This window comes from Hemiscyllium ocellatum, chromosome 2, assembly GCF_020745735.1.
Source record: "Hemiscyllium ocellatum isolate sHemOce1 chromosome 2, sHemOce1.pat.X.cur, whole genome shotgun sequence".
Taxonomy (NCBI): domain Eukaryota; kingdom Metazoa; phylum Chordata; class Chondrichthyes; order Orectolobiformes; family Hemiscylliidae; genus Hemiscyllium; species Hemiscyllium ocellatum.
This window is the reverse complement of record NC_083402.1, coordinates 65,359,445-65,381,812: the sequence shown is the minus strand read 5'-3', so window position 1 is coordinate 65,381,812 and position 22,368 is coordinate 65,359,445. Positions and strand designations below refer to the sequence as shown.

Sequence of the window (22,368 nt, the reverse complement as noted above, 5' to 3'; positions counted from 1 at the left end):
GCTTCGAAGCATTTCTTTTCATTAATGATTATGAAATGTGTTTCAGAAATGCCAAACTCAGGTCACCCTTTTAAGCTAGTGTCTTATTACATCTGTTTAGCTAAGGGAGGGTCTCACTGAATAGCTATGGACCCTCCCAGCTGGACCATTATCCACTCCTTTGTCTGTCCAACTGTTTTTCTCTCTCCTGAGGCTCTATCCCCACCTATTGTTTAATCATTACCCTCTGTCCTGTGGGATACTAACTGCGGTGTACATACCGCCACAAGCAAAGGTTGAGGAAGCTCTGGATGTGCCGTACTCCGCCACGAACACCCTGAAGACGGAACACCCCGAGACCCTGTTTATTGTAACTGGTGACTTCAATCAAGTCAATCTAAAAGGTGTTGCCAAGTACTACCAGAACATTACATAATCCAGCAGGGGCCCGAAAAATTTAGACCACTGCTACACCACTGTGAAAGATGCCAACCGCTCCATCCCCTGCCCTCATTTCGGGAACTCTGATCACAATGCTCTTCTCCCAGCTTACAGGCAAAAGCTCAACCAGGAGATGCCCTCGCGGATACAGGTCCAGTGCTGGTCGGAAGAGGCAGAGGATCAACTCTAATGCTGTCTAGAATTGGTTGATTTGGACATGTTCAAACAGTCCACAAGTACCTTGTACAAGTACGCCACTACCGTCACAGACTCTATCAGCAAATGTGTGGAGGACTGCATACCGAGGAAGTCAATCTGGGTGTTCCCCAACAGGAAACTCTGGATGAATCAGGACATAGAGAATCTGCTAAAAACCAGGCATGAGGCCTTCAGATCAGGAAACCAACACAAATATAAGGAATCCAAGTTTGACCTTTGTAGAACCATTGAGACAGCCAAAGACCAAAACCGATCCAAACTAGAGACCCAGACAGACACCCAGCGACTACGGCAAGGACTGAATGACTAAAAAGGACTAAAAAGAGGCAGTGCAAGATAGCAGACAATGATACATCCATCCCAGATCTGGGCTCCTTCCTATCGGAAAGATGTTGTGAAACTTGAAAGGGTTCTGAAAAGATTTACAAGGATGTTGCCAGGGTTGGAGGATCTGAGCTACAGGGAGAGGCTGAACAGACTGGGGCTGTTTTCCCTGGTGCGTTGGAGGCTGAGGGGTGACCTTATAGAGGTTTACAAAATTATGCGGGGCAGGTGGGACTAGATTGGATTGGGATATCTGGTCAGCATGGACTGGTTGGACCGAAGGGTCTGTTTCCATGCTGTACGTCTCTATGACTTTCACATTTTCCTATTATAAATATCCTATGTGGCACAAGTCTTGTTGTTGCTACAATTTCTATGGATGCACTCGAGAAAACAAAAAATATATGATTTATCATTCAAATGTTATCATATTAAGGATACAAAAAATATCAGACTTACCTTTCCTTCTATAGTTCTTAGGTTAAGTATGCTCATATCACATGGCATGGATAATGTAAGAGGACTGTATAGGTTCAGTAGTGGAGGAACTCCGTCAACATTCAGGTTCACAACCATTGGAAATATTGGATGATTCAAGTAGGAACATACTTTGTGGCTCAACAACGAACGATAATTCACTGCCTTATTACTTTCATCATGCTTAAAAGAAAATAAATGTATCATATGAAAAAATGAACACTATATATGAGCCACAATCTCAACAAGCAAGAAAAGGAATATCACTGTACTTACATATATGCATGGAACATTTACTTGGAATTTGAAGGTGGCCATGATGTGGAGGAGCCGATATTGGACTGGGGTGGACAAAGTTAAAAATCACACAATACCAGGTTAGTGTTCAGCAGGTTTATTTGGAAGCACTAGCTTTTGGAACACTGTTCCTTCATCAGGTAGTTATGGATCAGGACCATGAGACACAGAATTTATTGCAAAAGATTACAGTGTCATGTAACTGAAATGATATATTGAACAAACCTAGATTGTTAAGTCTTTCATCTTTTCGAATGGATTGCAGGTTTTGGTTCATTAATATGTAAGTCCCTGAACTTCTTATAAGTCAAATTCTTGAGATAACTTAAGGGTTCATGCAAGAGTGATATTTCAGCCTAGACAATGCATTGAAGATGTGAGGTTAGAGTCGGTTTGTATCCCAATCTTGAGTCAGACTGGATCTACTTCCAAAGTGAAATTTACAAAATATTACACGGATTGACGGCCTGAGATGCTATGACAATGGATGAATGGACAATGCACAACATTCACCAGACAGGGATACTCCAGCGGTCAGGGATATACGACCTCAGGATAGGCAACAATGCAAAGTGGCCAAGCAAAGGCTGATAGCCAAGTTCGAAACCCATGAGTATGACCTCAAGTGGGACTCTGGGTTCATGTCACACTACAGGTGACCCCACTACACTATACACTGCCTCACACACACACACAAGCACACAAACACAAACATTCACACAGACCTTCTCTCATATAGACGTTCTCTCTCGTATACACACATATAGTCCCCAGACTCTCACCCGCCCTCTCATAGGCTTATACTCCATCACTCTCTCTCTCTCTCTCTCTCTCTCACACACACACACACACACACACACACACACACACACACACACACACACACATACACATACACACACATATTTACCAAGCTTGCACATGCAAACACACACACCCTCTATCTCATGCATGCACACATACATGTAAGTCTACGAGGTGAATTTGTATTTGCAGGATTACATTTGCTGATATATTCTATTTTGCTCAAAAAATGCTCAGACCGTCAATGCAGACGATCAATCCATGTAATAATTTTGTAAACTCCACTTTGGAAATAGAACCAGTCTGACTCAAGATTGGGATACAGACTGACTCTAACCTCACACCTTTAATGCATTGTCTGAGCTGCAGTATCATTTTCTTTTTAATAAAACCTTAAGTTATCTCAAAATGTGACTTCAAAGAAGTTCTGAGGTTTACATATTAATGAACTGAAACCTGCTACCCATTCTAAAAGATGAAAGACTTAACAGCAAATATGGAGGCATGGGATTGAGGGTGACTTAGTGGTTTGGAATCAGAAATTAGCTAGCAGAAAGATGACAGAGGGTGGTGGTTCATGGCAAATATTCATCTTTGAGTTCAGTTACTAGTGGGGTCCTGCAAGGATCTGATTTGGTCCACTGTTGTTTGTTATTTATATAAATGACCTGGATGAGGGCATAGAAAGATAGGTTAGTAAATTTGTGGATGACACTAAGGCCGGTAGAGTTTTGGTTAGTGATGAAGAATGTTGTAGGTTACAGAGAGACATAGATAAGCTACAGAGCTGGGCGGAGAGTTGGCAAATGGAGTTAAATGCGGAAAAGTGTGAGGTGATTCACTTTGAAAGGAATACAGAGTAGCTGGCTAATGGTAAGATATTTGGTAGTGTAGATGAGCAGAGAGATCTCGGTGTCCAGGTACATAGATCCTTGAAAGTTGCCACCCAGGTTGATAGGGTTATTAGCTTTTATTGGTAGAGGGATTGAGGGTATCTTACGAATTAAGAATCTTCAATTTCTCTTTAGGGAAGGAAATTTGCCACCCTTACCTGATCTAGCCTACACATGATTCCAGAGCCACAATAATGTGGCTGACTCTTAACTGCTCTCTGAAATGTCCTGGCAATGGACTAAAGAATAATTAGGGATGGACAATAAGTGCTGGTCTATCCAGTTATGCCCCCATATCGTGAACAAAAGCAAATTAAATAAAAACTGGCTATGTCAGTTACACTCATATCCCATGAATGAATTGAAAAGAAGAAAAGCTGTGCAAATATCTAAAAATCTATTTATACAATTTCTAAAGATGTTCCATGCATCTGCTGCAAAGGTACTCAGGGAATCAGGAGAGCTCCTCAGAAAGTCAAGAGTAAATAAACTATAGCTACGATCAAAAGGGTTGCTTTACCATAGCAGAAACCTGCAATTTTTACATATCCAAGTAAATTAAGAATCCTTCGCTGTTCTGCTACTAAGTTTGGATTACATTTTCTTATTTGTAGCACTGTTGTTCTGTGAGGCATTTCAAGAAAATGATTTATTGTGTTAATGGCAAAATAGGTAACTAAATTTAGAGTCAATACAAGAAAAAAGGAAATGCTTTTCAAATTAAATCATGAAATAGCCAAATAGCATCCTAAATTATTCTTCAAAATATAACTTTATTCTTTCAAATTTCATGAAAGGGACTGAGATTGATGTAATGAGCGGAACCGATTGACTGAATTATACTAATTCATATTTTCATCTAAATGTAGCCTAGTAATAGGCACATTAATTACAAGGCTTTAACCATATGAAAAGATTTCTTCAACACATTTAATTGAAGATATTAAAAGTATACACCTTTCACACATGGATAACTGCATGACCTTGATGGAAATCTGCCTGAGGAGTAATGATAACTTCTCCCAAAAGTAGCATTCCCACCTGGCTATACGTTCCTCAACTCACACCTCCCAGTCTGTTACAGTGGCAATATGGCACTCATTATCAAATGATATCTTGGCCTGTCCCAATTTTTTCTGTAACTTTTTTGTTTACACTTTTTACTATGTTTCATTCCTCTCATCTCACATTTCAAATCTTCATCTTCTGCCATAAATAATCAAATACCATAATAGTATTTTCAAAATAATATCTTCGCTCCTTTTATTCTTTAGCTCTGCACCAAATGATTGCTTATCCTCAGTGATTCAAAACTCCATCATAATTCATTATGCTCTCTCTCTGCAGTTCAAAGCCATTCTATCTTGCTTTAATCTCTTTTTGCCTAAACTCCCTATCCCATATTTATTGCCACTTTATTCACCTTGACACCTCATGTGGTCTTGCTACTCCACCATGTTGATTGTATGAAGCTCTCCCTGATCATTTCCATGTATCACTCTGATCGAATTGTGGTCTCAACTCCATACATGCCTGAGTAGACATCCCTGTCTACTCTTGATAATCACTGACTCTCTTGTTAGTCAAGAATATATCTACCTCTGCCTTGAAAGTATTCAATTACTTCAGCTCCACCATTCTCTGAGGAAGAGTGATCCAAACATTCACAAACTTCTGAGGGAAAATAATTCCTTCACAGTTTCACCTGAAAGTGGACAGCCTTTGTTTTTAAACTGTGCTAATTTCTTCCCTTGCTGAAGCTCAACAGGACAGCCGGCGCAATGGAATGTGACCAACGGCAAATAACATCCCAAGGTATACACCATTCCAACTTGGGACTATATTATTGTTTCTTTGCGCCCTCCTTACCATTACCTGAAGTACATGGGTTACAGGGGTTGAAAAAAAGTGGCTCACTACCATTGTTTCAACGGCAAATTGGGGACTGGACAATAAATGCTAGCCTTCTCAGAGAACTAAAAATAGATAGAAATCTATGCCTACCTCTCTCTCAATTTATTGTCTGAATTCTTTCAAGCAAACTTCTGACGCTCCTCAGTATTAAAAGGTATGATTCGAAATAATGAATAATATTCTTTGTGAGGTGAAAAAGATTGCACAATCACTTACTCTCTTCCATGTGGTCCTCGCAGCTTTGAACATGTACAACTACTATTTTTTTCCAACTCAATTTCTATGTTGGCTTGCTGAATTAATTTTTCCTTCAATCCCTCCTGTAATTTACCCATCATTATAAGATGTACAATCATAACAATCATGAAATTTGACAATTTAAACTTAAGTTGCAGTAACTGATTCTCTTATTTCTAACTGCTTTTAAATAAAAAGATTTTTCTGACAATATTTAGTTCTGAGCTTGTCTTACTTAGAAAATAAATTCTGGCATTGCATAATTAGTCTTACCACATCTACTCCAATTCGTTTCTCCAACAAAACTCTGAACAAATTGGCTGTGATTCTATTGTCCTTGAGTCCTTGGCCAAGACCACGGTTATCATCTTGCATCAGTCTGCGATCCAATATAACCTCCAGCTGGCCTGTTAAGTAAGTTGCATGTTTTAACTTACCATTAATTGTAATCTTATCATGGATTCTAATAAAACTAATGTATTTAATAACTCTTTGGACATCAAGAGGCTAAAACACATTAATTACTTTGCTCAAATTGTGTTAAATAAAATGTGAAAGTTGGCATAAAAGATGGAATTTAATGAACTGTGTATACTGAATTCTTTAATCATTAACTCTGCAAATTTTTCCAAGTGGATTATTGAAGTAATAGCTACAATGCAGATAGCACTATACATTCACAATATTTAGATCTGTCTGACTGAAAATATGCTGAGTCAACCTCAATCCTGACTCTAGTCTCCCCCAATCACAAAAATGATATGTTGAACAGACAAACATATCATAGAAGATGGCTTTCCTGTTTGATAAAGTTGCAATCAATAGGCCCTGGACCAGAGGCCAGTATGCAAGTTTCCATTACATTCTAACTGCCGGCACCTGGCAATCTAGGAATGGTTTGAAACAGTTCTCCCAATTAGGAATCCATCAATAAACTGAATCTCACATTCCAGCACCCACTTCTATCATACTTGAGGTTCATTCTCCAATCCATCAAATAGATAGTTTATTCCTCCACAGAAACACTACAGCAAAACATCTCCCCTCTGGTGTCAAAACCTAGCAGCCAAGCAGTTTTGTTCGTAAAATTGCATTTTGTTTTATTCACTGAGCAATGCTATGCAAAATGTCCCAGAATTCTAAATAAATTATTTCAACATTACTTCATTTGGCATGGCCAATGTAAAGTACACCATCCATTTGTGGTAACTTCATCTAAATGAGTGAAAAATGACCCATCACACATTTCCTTCTGTTTGCACCCATGAAATATTGAATTCCTAATTCAGCACCAGATCCATGTTCAGAAGTTGGTACAGGGATCTTTCAGGACATGACAAAAAATATTTGTGCACATCTTACAAATGTCTGTTCCACATTGGCCCTATCATTCACTTTTTTAAATAAAAAAAACTTAACAGTTGCTGTTTCTCGCACTGCAGCAGTTCATTTAAGCCTTGCAAGTTTCAAACCCATAGTTCAGCAAATAACTTATTTTCTGTTACTTAAACTGTGGAGGCCAGTTACTGCATTCACAATACTCTTTTAGTAGACTTTAATATAAAGCGAAAATCATTTATTCAATAATGAAATCATGAACTATATTACAGCCTGTTCTGATATAATGCAGTAGTTGCATTCATATGTGACCTCGTGTTATAGGAAATCACACAATAGAAATAATAGGGCCTATGAGGAAAACAGGGTTGGGGCGAACCATCAAACATATCAGTAAAAATAGTAGTTAGTCTAACACAAACGATAGCACAGTCTAAGTAAATGTTAAAATCATATATTTTCATGAAATAATACAATAAATTTTACATTTTAAGTGGTTACCGAGTTTGCTGAATTATAGTACTGTAATAAGACAGGTTGAGGGTTATCATTCGTATCATTAATTTCAGGTGCAGTTCTGGGTACAGGGTTACAACAAAAGAAAATATTTAGTCCAGAAGGGGATGGCCTTGGGATTGTCCTCAGACTGTTCCTTGGGGGTTGGCTTAAAATAGACATCCTTCTCCTTTCATGAAGAAGCTGCTCATAAGGTGCCAGATAAGACTTTATGCCTTGAACTGCTATCCTGCTGCACTCTGTATTGTAGTCATTGCTTTCCAAAAGCCGCAACTGCTTCTCAACTACCCCTAGGATAGAAGTGGAAAGTTTTCGTGGTGCTGCATCCTGGACTACTTCATCTTCACCAAGAGTTTTAACTTCCCACGTAGCAACAAATTGCTGCAGATCAGTTTCCACTTCTTCAAATCCAACTTGCTTTGCAAGAGTGACACAATGTTCTTTCATTGCTGGAAGCTCCTCCGACAGTTCAATGCCTTTAAAATCATGAAGAAAATTTGGTAGAAGCTTCCATCAAACTGCATGCAAGCAGTGCTTAACGACATCACCTCAGGCCTCGACAATGATAGCAATAGCATTCTTAGTGTTCAAACTCTTCCAATATTGAAGAACACTGTCCTCAGTATCCCCCTCAGTAGCTGCAATCAGCTTCCTGAATATACGCCTTAAATAATAAGCTTTAAAAGCTACTATTGTTAGTCAGTGGGTTGAACAAAAGAGTCTGTTGTTTGAAGGTAGAAATAGCATTTTGATGTTTTCAGAAAGTTCACCAATGGTGGGAGGCTGGCTTGGAGCATTGTCCAGAATGAGGAGAATCTTGAAATCCAAATCTTTACTCCTACAATAATTTCTAAAAACATCCTCAAAAAACATCAACAGTAAGGTCAAACAAAATTTGCCCAGTCATCCGACTTCTTTTGCTTGACTTGAAATAAACACTCAGAGTGGACTTAAGGTAACTGGGGATTGAATCGCATAATAGCCAATAGGGTTTTGCATTTTAAAAAATCGTTCCTCAATTCACCAATCACATTACAGCCAAATCGCACTGACAAAATGCAAGAAACTGACCTGTATTGTAAACAAAACAGTTGGAAAGATTTCATTATAAATTCAAACTCTCAGTATTCCTTATATCATAGCCATAATCTCACAAACACCCAGTGAAGATTCACCACCGTCTCCATAGCAAGGTTTCTTACTAAAGCTGGCATGGTGACAGCTGATTTCCTTCCAGTGATTTTGTGTGTTCACAGTGCTTCTTGTTCGGCTAGTGTCTCTCCAACACATTCAAAATAAACTACAAATTAACCTCATAATAACATTCATTTCTGAGTAAAAACATCAGCTCCCTAAATTCTATTCCCAGCAGTCGCGAAAGAGTTTGATTTGCCTCTACTTTCTAATGTGCGCAGTTACACTGACTAACTCCCCTTTGTCTCTGTGTGGCCCAGGTCCACCATTTCTAGGCAACTGATGTAGTTTCTGGGTAAAACACCACTGGCAGCATGATATGGTACAAGTATTCCTTACATGTTAGCCCTTATTAACCACAAAGACTTGGTTCTTATTGACACAGACGTCTTGAAGCTTGAACTTCACACTAGTTTAGCTGTGGCCTAACCAAAGTTTTATCCAGTTCCAACAGAACCTCCCTGCTTTTAACTCTAAACCTCAGCTAATATGTCTTCCTAATCACTTTAGCTGCCTATTTTACTATTGTAAGTGATCAATATACATGCACACAGATGTAGGCCATTCGGCCCTTGGAGACTGGCAGGAGAATGGCAGGACTATAGTGGTAGGGGATTCAGTTATAAAGGTAACAGACAGGAATTTCTGTGGCCTGAAATTCCAGGATGGCATACTGTCTTCCTACTGCCAGGGTCAAGTATGTAACTACTTGCAATACCATAATAAATAAAAATTTCAATTTACTAATTTACAGTTTTACTGGGTTCTGTGCTTACTGACTACACAGAGAAAAGATAAAGTAATTGCAATCAGATGATAATGATTACTACCTTTAGTACTGCTCTTAGTGTTACGCCTGACAATGAAGGTGAGGAGGGGAGCTTTATACTGCAACATTACAAATAATTTCATCTGTCTTAAAGGTATGATATTTGTCTGGTCTGGTCTCTATGCAATGATACAACACCTCCCTCTTCCTTTAAAGAATAGAAACCCTATTCCAACAGACACATGCAAGGATGCACATAGATACCTATATATTGGCTATTCTCAATGTAGTAAGAGAATGTCATGGTCAACACATGAAATAACCAGGTCTAGTCATAAATTCAGAGGTCTGCAGCACAGAAAAAGGTCCTTTAGCCTATCAAGTCTATGTCAGTCAAAAACAATCACCTAAGCATTCTAATCCTATTTTCCAACACTTGGCCGATACCCTTGTATGCTGAAAATGTGTTGCTGGAAAAGCGCAGCAGGTCAGGCAGCATCCAAGGAACAGGAGTTTCGACATTACGGGCATAAGCCCTTCTTCAGGACTTAGGCCCGAAACGTCGAAACTCCTGTTCCTTGGATGCTGCCTGACCTGCTGTGCTTTTCCAGCAACACATTTTCAGCTCTGATCTCCAGCATCTACAGACCTCACTTTCTCCTCAATACCCTTGTATGACTTGGCATCACAAGTACACATCTAAAGGTTAATGCTTCTACCGCCCTTACAAGCATTGAGTTGTCAATTCTCACCACCTTCCGAGTGAAAAACATTTTCCTCACATCTTCCCGAATATCCTGCCCCTTATCTATTCCCTCTGGATACTGACCCCTCCACCACAGAAATGTTCACTCCTGTTTAGCCCCTTATAATTTTACACATCTTAATCATGTCTCCCCGCGCGCGCCCGCCACCCAGTCTCTGCTGCTCCAAGGAAAATAACCTCAGTCTATCCAATTTCCATTATAACAAAAATTCTCCAGCCTCTACACCTTCTCCACGTATCACATTGCTCCTATAATATGAATTCTGGAACTTCACACTAGTTTAGCTGTGGCCTAACCAAAGTCTTGTCTAGTTCCAACAGAACCTCCCTGCTTTTCAACTCTAAACCTCAGCTAATATGTCTTCCTAATCACTTGAACTACCTATTCTACTATCGTAAGTGATCGGCATACATGTGCATAGATGTAGGCCATTTGGCCCTTGGAGACTGGCAGGAGAATGGCAGGACTACAGTAGTAGGGGATTCAATTATAAGGGGAAAAACAGGAATTTCTGTGGCCTGAAATTCCAGGATGGCATGCTGCTTTCCTACTTCCGGGGTCAAGGATGTAACTGGATGGCTGCATGGCATTCTGAAGAGGAGGGAAAACAGCATGGCATATTGTTACAGTGACATAGATAGGAAAGGGGTCTTTAAAGCAGAATTTAGGGAAATAGGAAGTAGATTAAAGAACATGACCCAAAAGATAGTCATCCTTGAATTACTCCCAGTGCCTTCTGCAAGTGAGAATAGGAGGTTAATCCAGATGAATGCATGGTCAGACAGATGGTGCAGGAAGGCAGGGCTTTAGATTTCTGGAACATTGGACCTGTTTTTGGGGATGATTGGACCTGTACAAGGTAGATGGGTTGCACCTGAACTGGAATAGGACCAGCAATCTTACGGGTAGATTTGCCAGTGTTGTTGGGGAGGGTTTAAACTAACTTAGCAGCTGGGTGGGTTCCAGACAATGCTCAACAGGGGAACATGAAGTACCAAGACTAGAAGTAAAAACAAGTCAGTCAGGAAGGCATAGACATTATAGACCACTTAAGGCAGAAGGGGGTATGACAAAGTCAGATGATATTTACATTAATGCAAGAAAAATGACAAACAAGGCAGACGAATTAAGGGCACAAATTAAAACATGGGCTATGATATCATTGCTGTCACTGAGACATGGTTAAGAGGGGGGCAGAATTGGTAGCTCAATATTCCAGATTACAGGGTTTACAGGTGAAACAGGGAAGTTGGCAAATGACAGGGAATTATCGCAACTTATAATCAGGATCAGTTACATCAATAAGGAGGCATGACATTTTAGAAGACCCCTCAGATGAAGCCATAAAGGTAGAACTTATAAACCAAAATGGAGCAATCATATTGCTGGGGACATACCACAGGTTACCTAGCAGTCTAAGAGAAACAGAAGAGCAGATTTCAGGGAAGTGTAAAAACAGTAGGGTAGTGATATGATGGGACTTTAATTTCTCCAACATTAACTGGGGTAGTCATTATGTTAAAGGCTTTGAGGGAGCTCAATTCTTTAAATGCATCCAGGAATGCTTTAAGCCAGTACATAGAAGGCCATACAAAATAGGGGTAGTCCTGCACTTCATTTTAAGAAACAAAGCTGGGCAAGTATCAGTGGGAGAGGTGTTTTGCAGACAGTGATCCAATAGATTCAAAACTGTTATGGAAAAGGAAATCAAAGTTTTCAACTAAGAGTTGGCTGACTTTAATAAGAACAGATATGATTTAGAGTCATAGAGATGCACAGCACTGAAACTGACTCTATGGTCCAACTCATCCATGCCAACCACATATCCCAAATTGAACTAGTCCCATTTAGCATTTTGCCCATATCCCTCACAAGTCTTTCCTATTCATATACCCAGCCAAATGGCTTTTAAATATTGTAATTGTACCAGCATCCACCACTTCCTCTGGTAGCTCTTTCCATACATAGACCACTCCCTGCTTGCACAAGTTGCCCCTTGGGTCCTTTTTAAATCTTTCCCTTCTCAGCTTAAATCTGACCTCTGGTTTTGGACTCCACCACCTCAGGGAAAAGACCTTGTCTATTTACCCTATCCATGCCCCTCATGATTTTATAAACCTCTATAAGGTCATTCCCTCAACCTCTGACGCTCCAGGGAAAATAACCCCAGCCTATTCAGTCTGTCCCTATTGCTCAAAACCTCCAATCCTGGCAACATCTTGTAAATCTTTTCTGAATCCTTTCTTAAACATACTTCCTTGAGTAGGAAGACCAGAATTGCACACAGTATTCCAAAACCGGCACAACCAATATACTTTTTCATTCACACCATGACCTCCCAACTCCTATACTCAATGCACTGATCAATAAAGGCAAGCATAACAAACACCTACTTCACTATTCTATTTACCTGTGACTCCAATTTCAAGGAACTATGAACATGCACTCAGAGGTCTTTTTGTTCAGCAACACTCCACAGGACCTTACTATTAAATGTATAAGGCATGCCATGATTTGCGTTTCCAAAATACAGCACCCCACATTTATCTAAATTAAACTTCATCTGCCATTCCTCAGCCCATTGGCCCATCAGATCAAGATCCTGTTGTACTCTGAGGTAACCTTCTTTGTTGTCCTTTACACCTCCAATTTTGGTGTCATCTGCAAAATTATTAACTATACCTCCTAAGTTCACATCCAAATCATTTATATAAATGATTTTATATACACACCCAGCACCGATCCTTGTGGTCACAGACTTCCAGTATGAAAAGCAATCCTCCACCACCCACCCTCTGTCTCCTACCTTCAAGCCAGCTCTGTATCCAAACGGCTAGTTCTCCCTATATTCCATGTAATCTAACCTTGCCACCATGAGGAATGCCTCACTGAGATCCATATAGATCATATCCACCAATCTGCATTCATCAATCCTCTTCGTTACTTCTTCAAAGAAACTCAAGTTAATGAGACACTATTTCCCATGCAAAAACCATGTTGACTATCCCTAATCAGTCCTTGCTTTTCCAAATACATGCAAATCCTGTCCCTCAGGATTCCCTCCAACAACTTGCCCATTACCAATGTCAGGCTCACTGGTCTTTAGTTCCTTGACTTTCCACTACCACCTTTCCTAATTAGTGGCATCGCATTAGCCAACGTCCATCGATAGTCACCTGTGGCTATCGATGATACAAAATCTCAGCAAGGGGCCTAGCAATCACTTCCCTAGATTCCCATAGAGTTCTACCCAAGTCCTGGGTATTTATCTACCTTTATGCATTTTAGGACGTCTAGCATTTCCCCTTCTGTAATATGGACATTTTTCAAGATGTTGCTATTTATTTTTCCATGTTCTATATCCTACATATCCTTCTCCACAGTAAACACTGGTGCAAAATACTTGTTGAGTATCTCCCTCATGTCCTGCAGTTCCACACATAGGTAGTCTTGCAGATCTTCAACAGGCCCTATTCTCTCCCTTGTACATTTTTATAAGAGTAACTACCCCTTTGGATTCTCCTTAACCCTATTTGTCAAGGCTATCTCATGTCCCCCTTTTGCCCTCCTGATTTCCCTCTTAAGTCTATATTCCTACAGCCTTTATACTCTTCTAAGGATACACTCGATCTCTTCTGGCTATACCTGCCATATGCTTCCTTCTTTTTCTTGACCAAAACCTCAATATCTCTAGTCATCCAGCATTCCCTACACCTGCCAGCCTTGCCTTTCATCCTATAAGAGACCTACTGTCTCTGGACTCTCAGCCACAGTGGGAGCAGAAAAACTGTCTCAGAACACTGGGATGCATTCAAGCAGGACATACAGCGTGTACAGGGCAAACATATTCCAATAAAGAAAAAGTGGAGCCATCAAATCCCACTCATCCGAGATATCAAAGGAGAAATAGTATTGGATTAAGAGAAAAAGGGAGGCTTATGGCAGATACCAAGGGCTTAAAACAACAGAAGGCCTAGAGAAGTATAGCATGTGCAGGAGGTAATTTAAAAGGGAGATTAGGAATGCTAAAAGGAAATAAGAAAGGATACTAGCAGATTATAAAAAAGGAAATTCCTAAATAATTTTACAGGTACATTAAGGGTAAAAGGATAATGAGGCAAAAAGTAGGGCACATTAAGGATCACAATGGTAATTTGTACATGGAGGCAGAGGATGTGTGAAGGATTCTAAATGAATATTTTGGGTTACATACTCACTAATGAGATTAAAGATATGGGTATAGAAATCATGAAGAGATCTGTGATGTGACAAAAGAAACTAACATGGACAGAGATGAGGTTCTGAGTGGTCTGATAGGCTTAAAAGTTGATAATGCTTCATGGCCAGATGAAATGTATCCTAGGCTGTTGAGTAAAACAAGGGAGTAAATAGCAGTGATGCTTGCAAAAATGTTAATTTTCTCAGGCTACCGGAGAGATGCCAGAGGACTGGAGGACATTCAATGTGGCACTGCTATTCAAAGGAAGCAAGGGATAAACCAGGAAACTACCGGTCAGTCTAACCTCAGTGGTAGAGAAACATGGAAGCAATTTTGAGGGGTAGAATTAATTTGCACTTGGAGAGGCAGAGATTAAATAAGAACTGGCAGCATGGGTTTTGTTAAGGGTAGGTCATGTCTAACCAACATGATTGAACATTTCAAATTGGTGACCAAATGTGTAGATGAGGTAATTGCTTTTGATGTACTCTCCATGGACTTCAGACTTTTGATAAAATGTGCATGGGAAACTGATAGCAAATGAAAGCCCATGGGATCCAACTAGATTAAGCTAATTGGATTCACAATTGGTTGAGTAGCAGGAAGTGTAGGGTGATAGTTGAGGGGTGCTTTTCTGACTGGAAGTCTGTGCCCAGTGGGGTCACACAGAAGTCAGTGTTGGGACCATTGCTGTTTGTAATTTATCAGAGAGTTGATCAGTAAGTTTGTAGACAATTTAAAATTTTGGAGTGGTAAATAATGAGGATTACTTTAGACTACAGGAAAAGACAGATGAGCTGGTCAGATGGGCTAAGCAGTCGCAATTAGAATTCAATTCAGGTAAATGTGAAGTGAACAGGACAAACAAGACAAGGGAATACATGATGAATGGTTGAACCCTGGCAGGCACCAAAGATCATAGAGACCATGATGTGCATGTACACTGACTCCTTAAGGTATCAGGACAGATGTATAAAATGGTTAAGGTGGCACATCATAAACCATATGCCTCGACTAATAAGGGTAATTATAAAATGTTGGTTAGGCCACAGCTGGAATACTGCTAGCAATTCTGAAATCCACATTATAGGAGAGATGTGATAGCCCTTGAGAGAGTGCAAAGGAGATTTACCAGGATCATGCTTGGGCTGGACAGTTTTAGTCGTGAAGAGAGATTGCACAGACTTCGTTGTTTTCCTTATAGCAGAAGAGATTGAGAGGTAGCATGATTGAGATGTATAAAATTATGAGGGGTATAAATATGGTTGACAAGAAAGAATGTTTCCCCTTGATGAAGGAATAAGTGTCCAGGGGACATAAATTTAAGGAAGGCGCTGAAGGTTTAGAGGGGATATGAAGAAAAACCTTTTAGCCAGAGGTGCCTGCAAGGATGGTAGAGACAGAAACCCTCATAACATTTAATAAGTATTTAGATGTGCACTTGCAATGTCAAGGCATACAAGGCCATGGGACAAGTGCTAGTAAATGGAATCAGAATAATTAATTGCTGTTTTGATCAGTACAGGCATGATGGGCTGAAAAGGCCATTATTTTTGTTATGTAGGTCTCTATGATTTGACGCTCAACTCCACTTTCCTGGCATATCCACATAACCTTTGATTCTTTTACTGATGAAAAATCTATCTCATCCTTGAATATGTTTAACAATCAACCTCGACAGACCTCTTCCAAACCTACAACCATTCCCATATAGAATGGCAAGGGTAACAGACATATAGGAACATCACTACCTGCTAGTTCCCTCTAAGCCACATACGATCCTGACGTGGACACATAATACCTTCAGTGTTGCAAAATCAAAATCATGGATTTCTGTCCCTATCAGTACTGTGGATGTATCTACATTAACTGGCAACTTACTTCTAACTTCTCAAAGGCAATTAGCATGGACAATAAATGCTGGCCCAGCCAGTGTACCCCAATACCCCGAATGAATTATTTAAAAATCCAAACAATAGTTAATATTTCCACCTTATCTTAGTCTTCCATAACCTTGAACATCTCTAACAAACGCTCAATCAATCTCTTTTACTCCAAGGAGAACACCCCCATCATTTCTAATCTAAACTTGTAACAAAAACATCCATCCCTAAAACCATTCTGGTACATGTCCTGTGAAACTTCACAAGGGCCTTTGCATCTTTCCTAAAATGCAGTAACCAAAGTTGGGCACAATATGGTATTTGGACCCTAACTAGAGTTTAATTTAGGATGAACACAACTTCCCTGATCTTGTACTCAATTCCTCTATTTATGAAGCCCAATATTTCATTTGCTTTGCCAACCGCTCTCCCAATATGTTCTGCCACCTTCAAAGATCAATCCACATAATCTCCTAGGTCCCGCTGTTCCTGCACACCCATGAGCATTCAAGTAATTCAGAAACAGCAAAAAACAGTAGTCCTAACACTGACTTGGGAAGTGCCAGTGTCTACCGTACATCAGCTAGACAAAAAAAAAGAATCATTTGTCATGATGCCCTCCTTTCTCTTTTTTTTTCAATTGCTCATTGGCTTTTCTATTCACAAAGCCATGGTTCCTGTCTTTTATGAACTACTTTGTGAAGTTCTTTCTTAAAATCCAAACAGATAGCATCCAGTGCATTTTTGGCATCAACACTCTCTTTTACTCCTTCACAAAGACTAGGTGATTTAACTACTCTATGCATAGTCAAACTTTTCAGTACCTCCTCCTCCTCAATCTTCACATTGTTCCTTGATAAAATATTGGTGATAGTGGATATACAGTACATCTTACTTAGTAAAGAACAATGTAAAAAACTCACTAACCATTCTAGTCCTGACTTGCACCTCTAAGTATGTATCACATTCTTTTTCCTAATAGGACACCCTCTACCTTGTAGTACCCATTCGCTATTTACATGCATAGTAGATTTTTCATTGCCGTTTATTTTGACAACCATTTTATTCTCATGACCTCTTTTTGGTAGTCTTAGATTCCTCTTTACCACTCCTCTCAACCTGATCAACTTGGTTTCCACTTGAACTCACTTGCTTGCATCACAACCCCCCCACCCCCCCCCCCCAACCCCACCCCCCCCCCCCCCCCCCCCAACCCCCCCACCCCCCCCCCCCCCCCATCCAACCCCACCCCCCCACCCCCCCCCCCCATCCAACCCCCCCCACCCCCCCATCCAACCCCCCCCACCCCCCCATCCAACCCCACCCCCATCCACCCCACCCCACCCCCCACCCCCCCATCCAACCCCCCATCCAACCCCACCCCCCCATCCACCCGCCATCCATCCCCACCTCATCCATCCACCCCCCATCCATCCCCACCCCCCCATCCACCCCCCATCCAACCCCACCCCCCCCATCCACCCCCCATCCAACCCCACCCCCCCATCCAAATCCACCCCCATCCACCCCCCCATCCAAATCCACCCCCATCCACCCCCCCATCCAAATCCACCCCCATATCCACCCCCCCCCCCCCCAATCCACCCACCCCCATCCCCAATCCCGGGAAACAAGGGTCTGGGGCACATTTAAAATGGTAGAAAGACACTGAATCCAGAGGACCTGCCCCATATCTGCAGAAACCGTTTGCGGAGGGGGGGGTGCAAGCAGGTGTAAGAGGGATGGGATTTGATGTATTACAACCTTGGTCAGAAGGTGCAAGAATAATTCCATCACCTACAGGTCAATTAATTGAACATTGGTAATACGAAAACTTTCAGAAATACTCCATGAGACAAAATAAACTGTTATGCAGACAGATTTGGACTAATGAAGGAAAACCTGTACAGATCTTTCAAGCGCAAATCTTGTTTAACGGATGTGCTTGAGTTTTCTGATAGGATAACTGGGAGGGCTGCAGAGGTTAATCCAGTTGATGGATTTACGAAACACTTCTGTCAAAAGTACCATGTAACAATTGTGCCAGCAAAATTAGAGCCCATAGAACAAAAGGAACAATAACTGTAAGGATACAAAGTTGGCTGAGTCATCAATGATAAAAAGGGGTAATGCTCCATTTTATGTCAGGTCAAGTGTTCATAGTCAGAATCTCCAGGGGTTGGCATTGAAACTTAATTTTCTTGATATGTATTAGTGACCTAGTCTTGGGTACATACCATAAGAACAAGAGTAAGCTAATCAGTCCATTGCGCTGCTCAACCAATCAATAGGATCATCCCTTATCAGCCATTCCCCATATCACTTTCCTACATTTTCCTCATAACCCTTGATTTCGCTACAGATCAAAAATCTATCTATCTCAGTCTTAAATATACAGAAGGACTTCGCTTCTCATTGCTCTCTGTGGCAAGGAATTCCAAATACACTCAATCCTCTGAGAGAAGAACTTCCTCCTCACAACAGTCTTAAAATGGTGTCCCTTTATTCTGAGACTTTGCCCTCTGGTCCTGGACCCTTCCATGAGTTGCCACATGAAACTCTCAGCATCAACCCTGTCAAGTCCCTTAGAAATCCTTTATGTTTCAAGTAGATCACCTCTCATTCTCCTAAATTCCAGTGAGTTGAGTTCATCCTAGTAAACCTCTGAACCATCTCCAATGAAATGGCAGCTTTCCTTAAGTAAAAGGACCAAAACTGCTCTCAGTTCTCCAGATGTGGCCACATCAGCACCTTGCACAGACAGAGTAGAACTTCCTACTTTTATATTACAAACCCCTTGAAATAAGGGCCAACATTCCACTAGCTTTCCTCATGACTTGATGCACTGTGTGTTAGCTATCTATGCTTCATGCGTAAGTAACCCCCCCCACCAAGTCCCTTTATGTTGCAGCTTTGTTACTTCTTTCTACTGAAATATTCTGATCTTTTTCTTGTTCTCCCTTACAAGATAAACAGAGCAGAGATTTAAAAAAAACTCCCAACTACATAAAACCTGAAAATATCCTAAACTGTAGGAGGAGAGATATGAAGTTAACAGCATTTAGGTACACTGTTGGAAAGGGGTATAAGTGGCAGATGAAATTCAGTGCAGCTATGTGATGGGTGTCATTTTGGTATGATGAGGAAAGAATTATAAATAAACATACCACTCTTTAGACTAGCAACTCCCAAAGACTGAGCTGAGTGCAAGGTCAAACGAACATCATTGTCTTGAATATAAGCTGTTGTCGTCAGAGGATAAAAATTAGCTTGAAGAGGCAATTTGTTTAACGTCTGCCTTGGCTGGATCTGGAATCATGAGGTGAACTCAGTTAGTATTAAGCACTTTTTGAAAAAAATCACTTCATACTTTTAATGAATAATTTATTAGAATTAAGTGCCTGAAGAGATTGTTTTGCAGAAAAAAAATTCAAGGACAAAAGTTTGTAGCTATCGTAGCAACAGTGAAAACTGTGCTCAAGTGAAAACTGAAATTTAGGGACTGAATGTTTACTTCAGAAACAACTTTCTCAAAGTGAAAATTCGGTTCCTGTTCCAGCTGAAACAAAAATAAGGTTCTGATGATTCTTTAGAAACAAGAACAGTATATCCTTTACAGGAAGACAGTCTGCTGATTCTCCCAAATCAATAAGGGATACATTCGCTTTGAATTTCCTTGTGATTTCTTCTGCTGTAGGTTTAATTGAGATTTAACACAAAATCCAAATAGAAGCTAAGTTAAAATAGCAGTACAGGGTAGGAATTAAACTAAGCAATTTTAAAATTATTTCCAATGAGTCGATTAAGTGTGGGAGACAGAATGTGCAAATTACTCTGATTGTAATGACTATCATTTCCTCTTCGCTATTTCTGTGTCCAGCTTAGAGCGGTCAATTACCTTCAGTTAACTTTAACTTGCTTCTCCATAATTTGTTGCAACAATTGGGAAAGTGGGAATAGGAACTGACAAGTTAAGATTTTGGAGTCAATCACTTAGAAAAAGACATCCATTAGGGATGAAGGATTGGACTACCCCAGCAAATTTGCCTTGATATGACATTTAAGTAACAGGTGTAATTGAAAAAGGAAAAAAAACACGACAGAATACATGCAATGGGCACATACTTGATGCAAGATTTCTAATAAATTGGCATTTGCCTGTCACACTGTTCATTTTTTTTTTGTAAACAGAGATGTTATGCAATGGCCATTGATTTATAATGTTAAATTAAATTCCACATTTTGTAAATAGAAATCTAGAATTTTGGAGAGCAATCTCTGAAACACTGAACATTATTCCATTCAACTTACAAATATATATTTACCCATTATCATCTTAGAACTCAAGGATACAAATAAATTTGGCATCTAAGAACACTTTGAAGTTAGGTAACTGGTATTTTTGTAGAATTTTGTAAAATTCATCTTTAGGGTGTAGGTTTGCTCGCTGAGCTGTAGGTTTGATATTCAGACGCTTCATTACTGGGCTAGGTAACATCATCAATGGCGACCTCCAAGTGAAGCGAAGTTGTTGTCTCCTGCTTTCTATTTATATCTTTCTCCTGGATGGGGTTCCTGGGGTTTGTGGTGATGTCATTTCCGGTTCATTTTTTGAGGGGTTGATAGATGGCATCTAGATCTGTGTGTTTGTTTATCGTGTTGTGGTTAGAGTGCCAGGCGTCTAAGAATTCTCTGGCATGTCTTTGTTTAGCCTGTCCCAGGATAGACGTGTTATCCCAGTCGAAATGTTTTTCTTTTCATCTGTGTGTAGGGCTACGAAGGAGAGAGGGTCGCGTCTTTTTGTGGCTAGCTGGTGTTAGTGTATCCTGGTGGCTAACTTTTTTCCTGTTTGTCCTACGTAGCGTTTGTGGCAGTCCTTGCATGGAATTTTGTAGATGACGTTGGTTTTGTCCATGGGTTGGACTGGGTCTTTTAAGTTGGTTAGTTTTTGTTTGAGAGTGTTGGTGGGTTTGTGTGCTACTAGGATTCCGAGGGTCTTAGTAGTCTGGCTGTCATTTCTGAAACTTCTTTGATGTATGGTAAGGTGTTTAGGGTTTCTGGCTATGTTTGGTCTGCTTGTTGTGGTTTGTTCTTGAGGAATCTGTGCCCTGTATTTTTTGAGTATCAGCTCTTCTTGAATATGTTGTATAGGTGATTCTCCTCTGTTTTCCAAAGTTCGTTTGTGCTACAGTGTGTGGTGGCTCGTTGGAAAACAGGAAGATGTCAAGGCCACTAATCAGCCTCCCACTTCAACACACATCTTTATCTGCCAAAACTAGAGTATTAACTCTGATTATATAAATGGTAAATGAAAGTACAAACTAAGTTAAAAATCACACAACACCAGGTTATAGTCCAACAGGTTTAATTAAACCTGTTGGACTATAACCTGGTGTTGTGTGATTTTTAACTTTGTACATCCCAGTCCAACACCAGCATCTCCAAATCATTTATATAAGCAAGCAACTTTATATATACTCTTCCTGTTCCCACATCTTGACTCCCTTCCGCGTAACCAATCTAATTCAAATGTTGACAGCTATTACTTCACTGAAATTTTTGGGTCATAATATTTTGGGTTGAAAACCTATTAAAAGATCTTTATATTGTTATAGACCATACATATCACTGAAGATGTATGAAAATCCTGATGCACCAACCTATATGGGAATTACCTGGACTTTAAATTTCCAGTTGACCTTTCCTCTGCTCTTGGAGATCCTGCGTCAATGTCACCAACTCTGAGCTAGATTCAGAAACTTGAGACAGTTCCAGTACATACCTGGATAGTTATCCAGAGGATGTTAAACAAATCAAACCAGAATCTACTCTATCTATTCCTTTAAGAAATTCCCAAATTCCTATGAAACCATCTTCCATTATTCTAAATTCCAGAGAATACAGGCCAGTCTCCTGAATCTCCCTCATAGGACAGTCCCACCAATCTAAGAATCAATCCAGTGTACCTCCATTGTACTTCCTTAGGCGAGGGGGCAGAATTGCACATAATAATAATCCAGGTGCAATTTCACAATTGTGCTATACAAGTGTGGGAGCACTTCTTCACTCCTGTACTCAAAACCTCTCTAACGATGAC

The 22,368-nt window shown here is 40.2% G+C and overlaps 1 protein-coding gene across 2 annotated transcripts in view; it reads right to left on the bottom strand.

The window, feature by feature from the left end:
* The window catches only part of man2a1 (mannosidase, alpha, class 2A, member 1), a 219,479-nt gene that overhangs the window by 20,537 nt on the left and 176,574 nt on the right, over positions 1 to 22,368 (bottom strand). For both annotated transcript variants that reach the window (XM_060837296.1, XM_060837306.1), the window contains 3 exons: positions 19,439 to 19,580; positions 5,859 to 5,992; positions 1,423 to 1,623 (listed from right to left, as the gene is read on the bottom strand). In XM_060837296.1, coding sequence (XP_060693279.1) covers positions 1,423 to 1,623; positions 5,859 to 5,992; positions 19,439 to 19,580 — 477 coding nt within the window. The remainder of the gene's footprint in view (positions 1 to 1,422; positions 1,624 to 5,858; positions 5,993 to 19,438; positions 19,581 to 22,368) is intronic.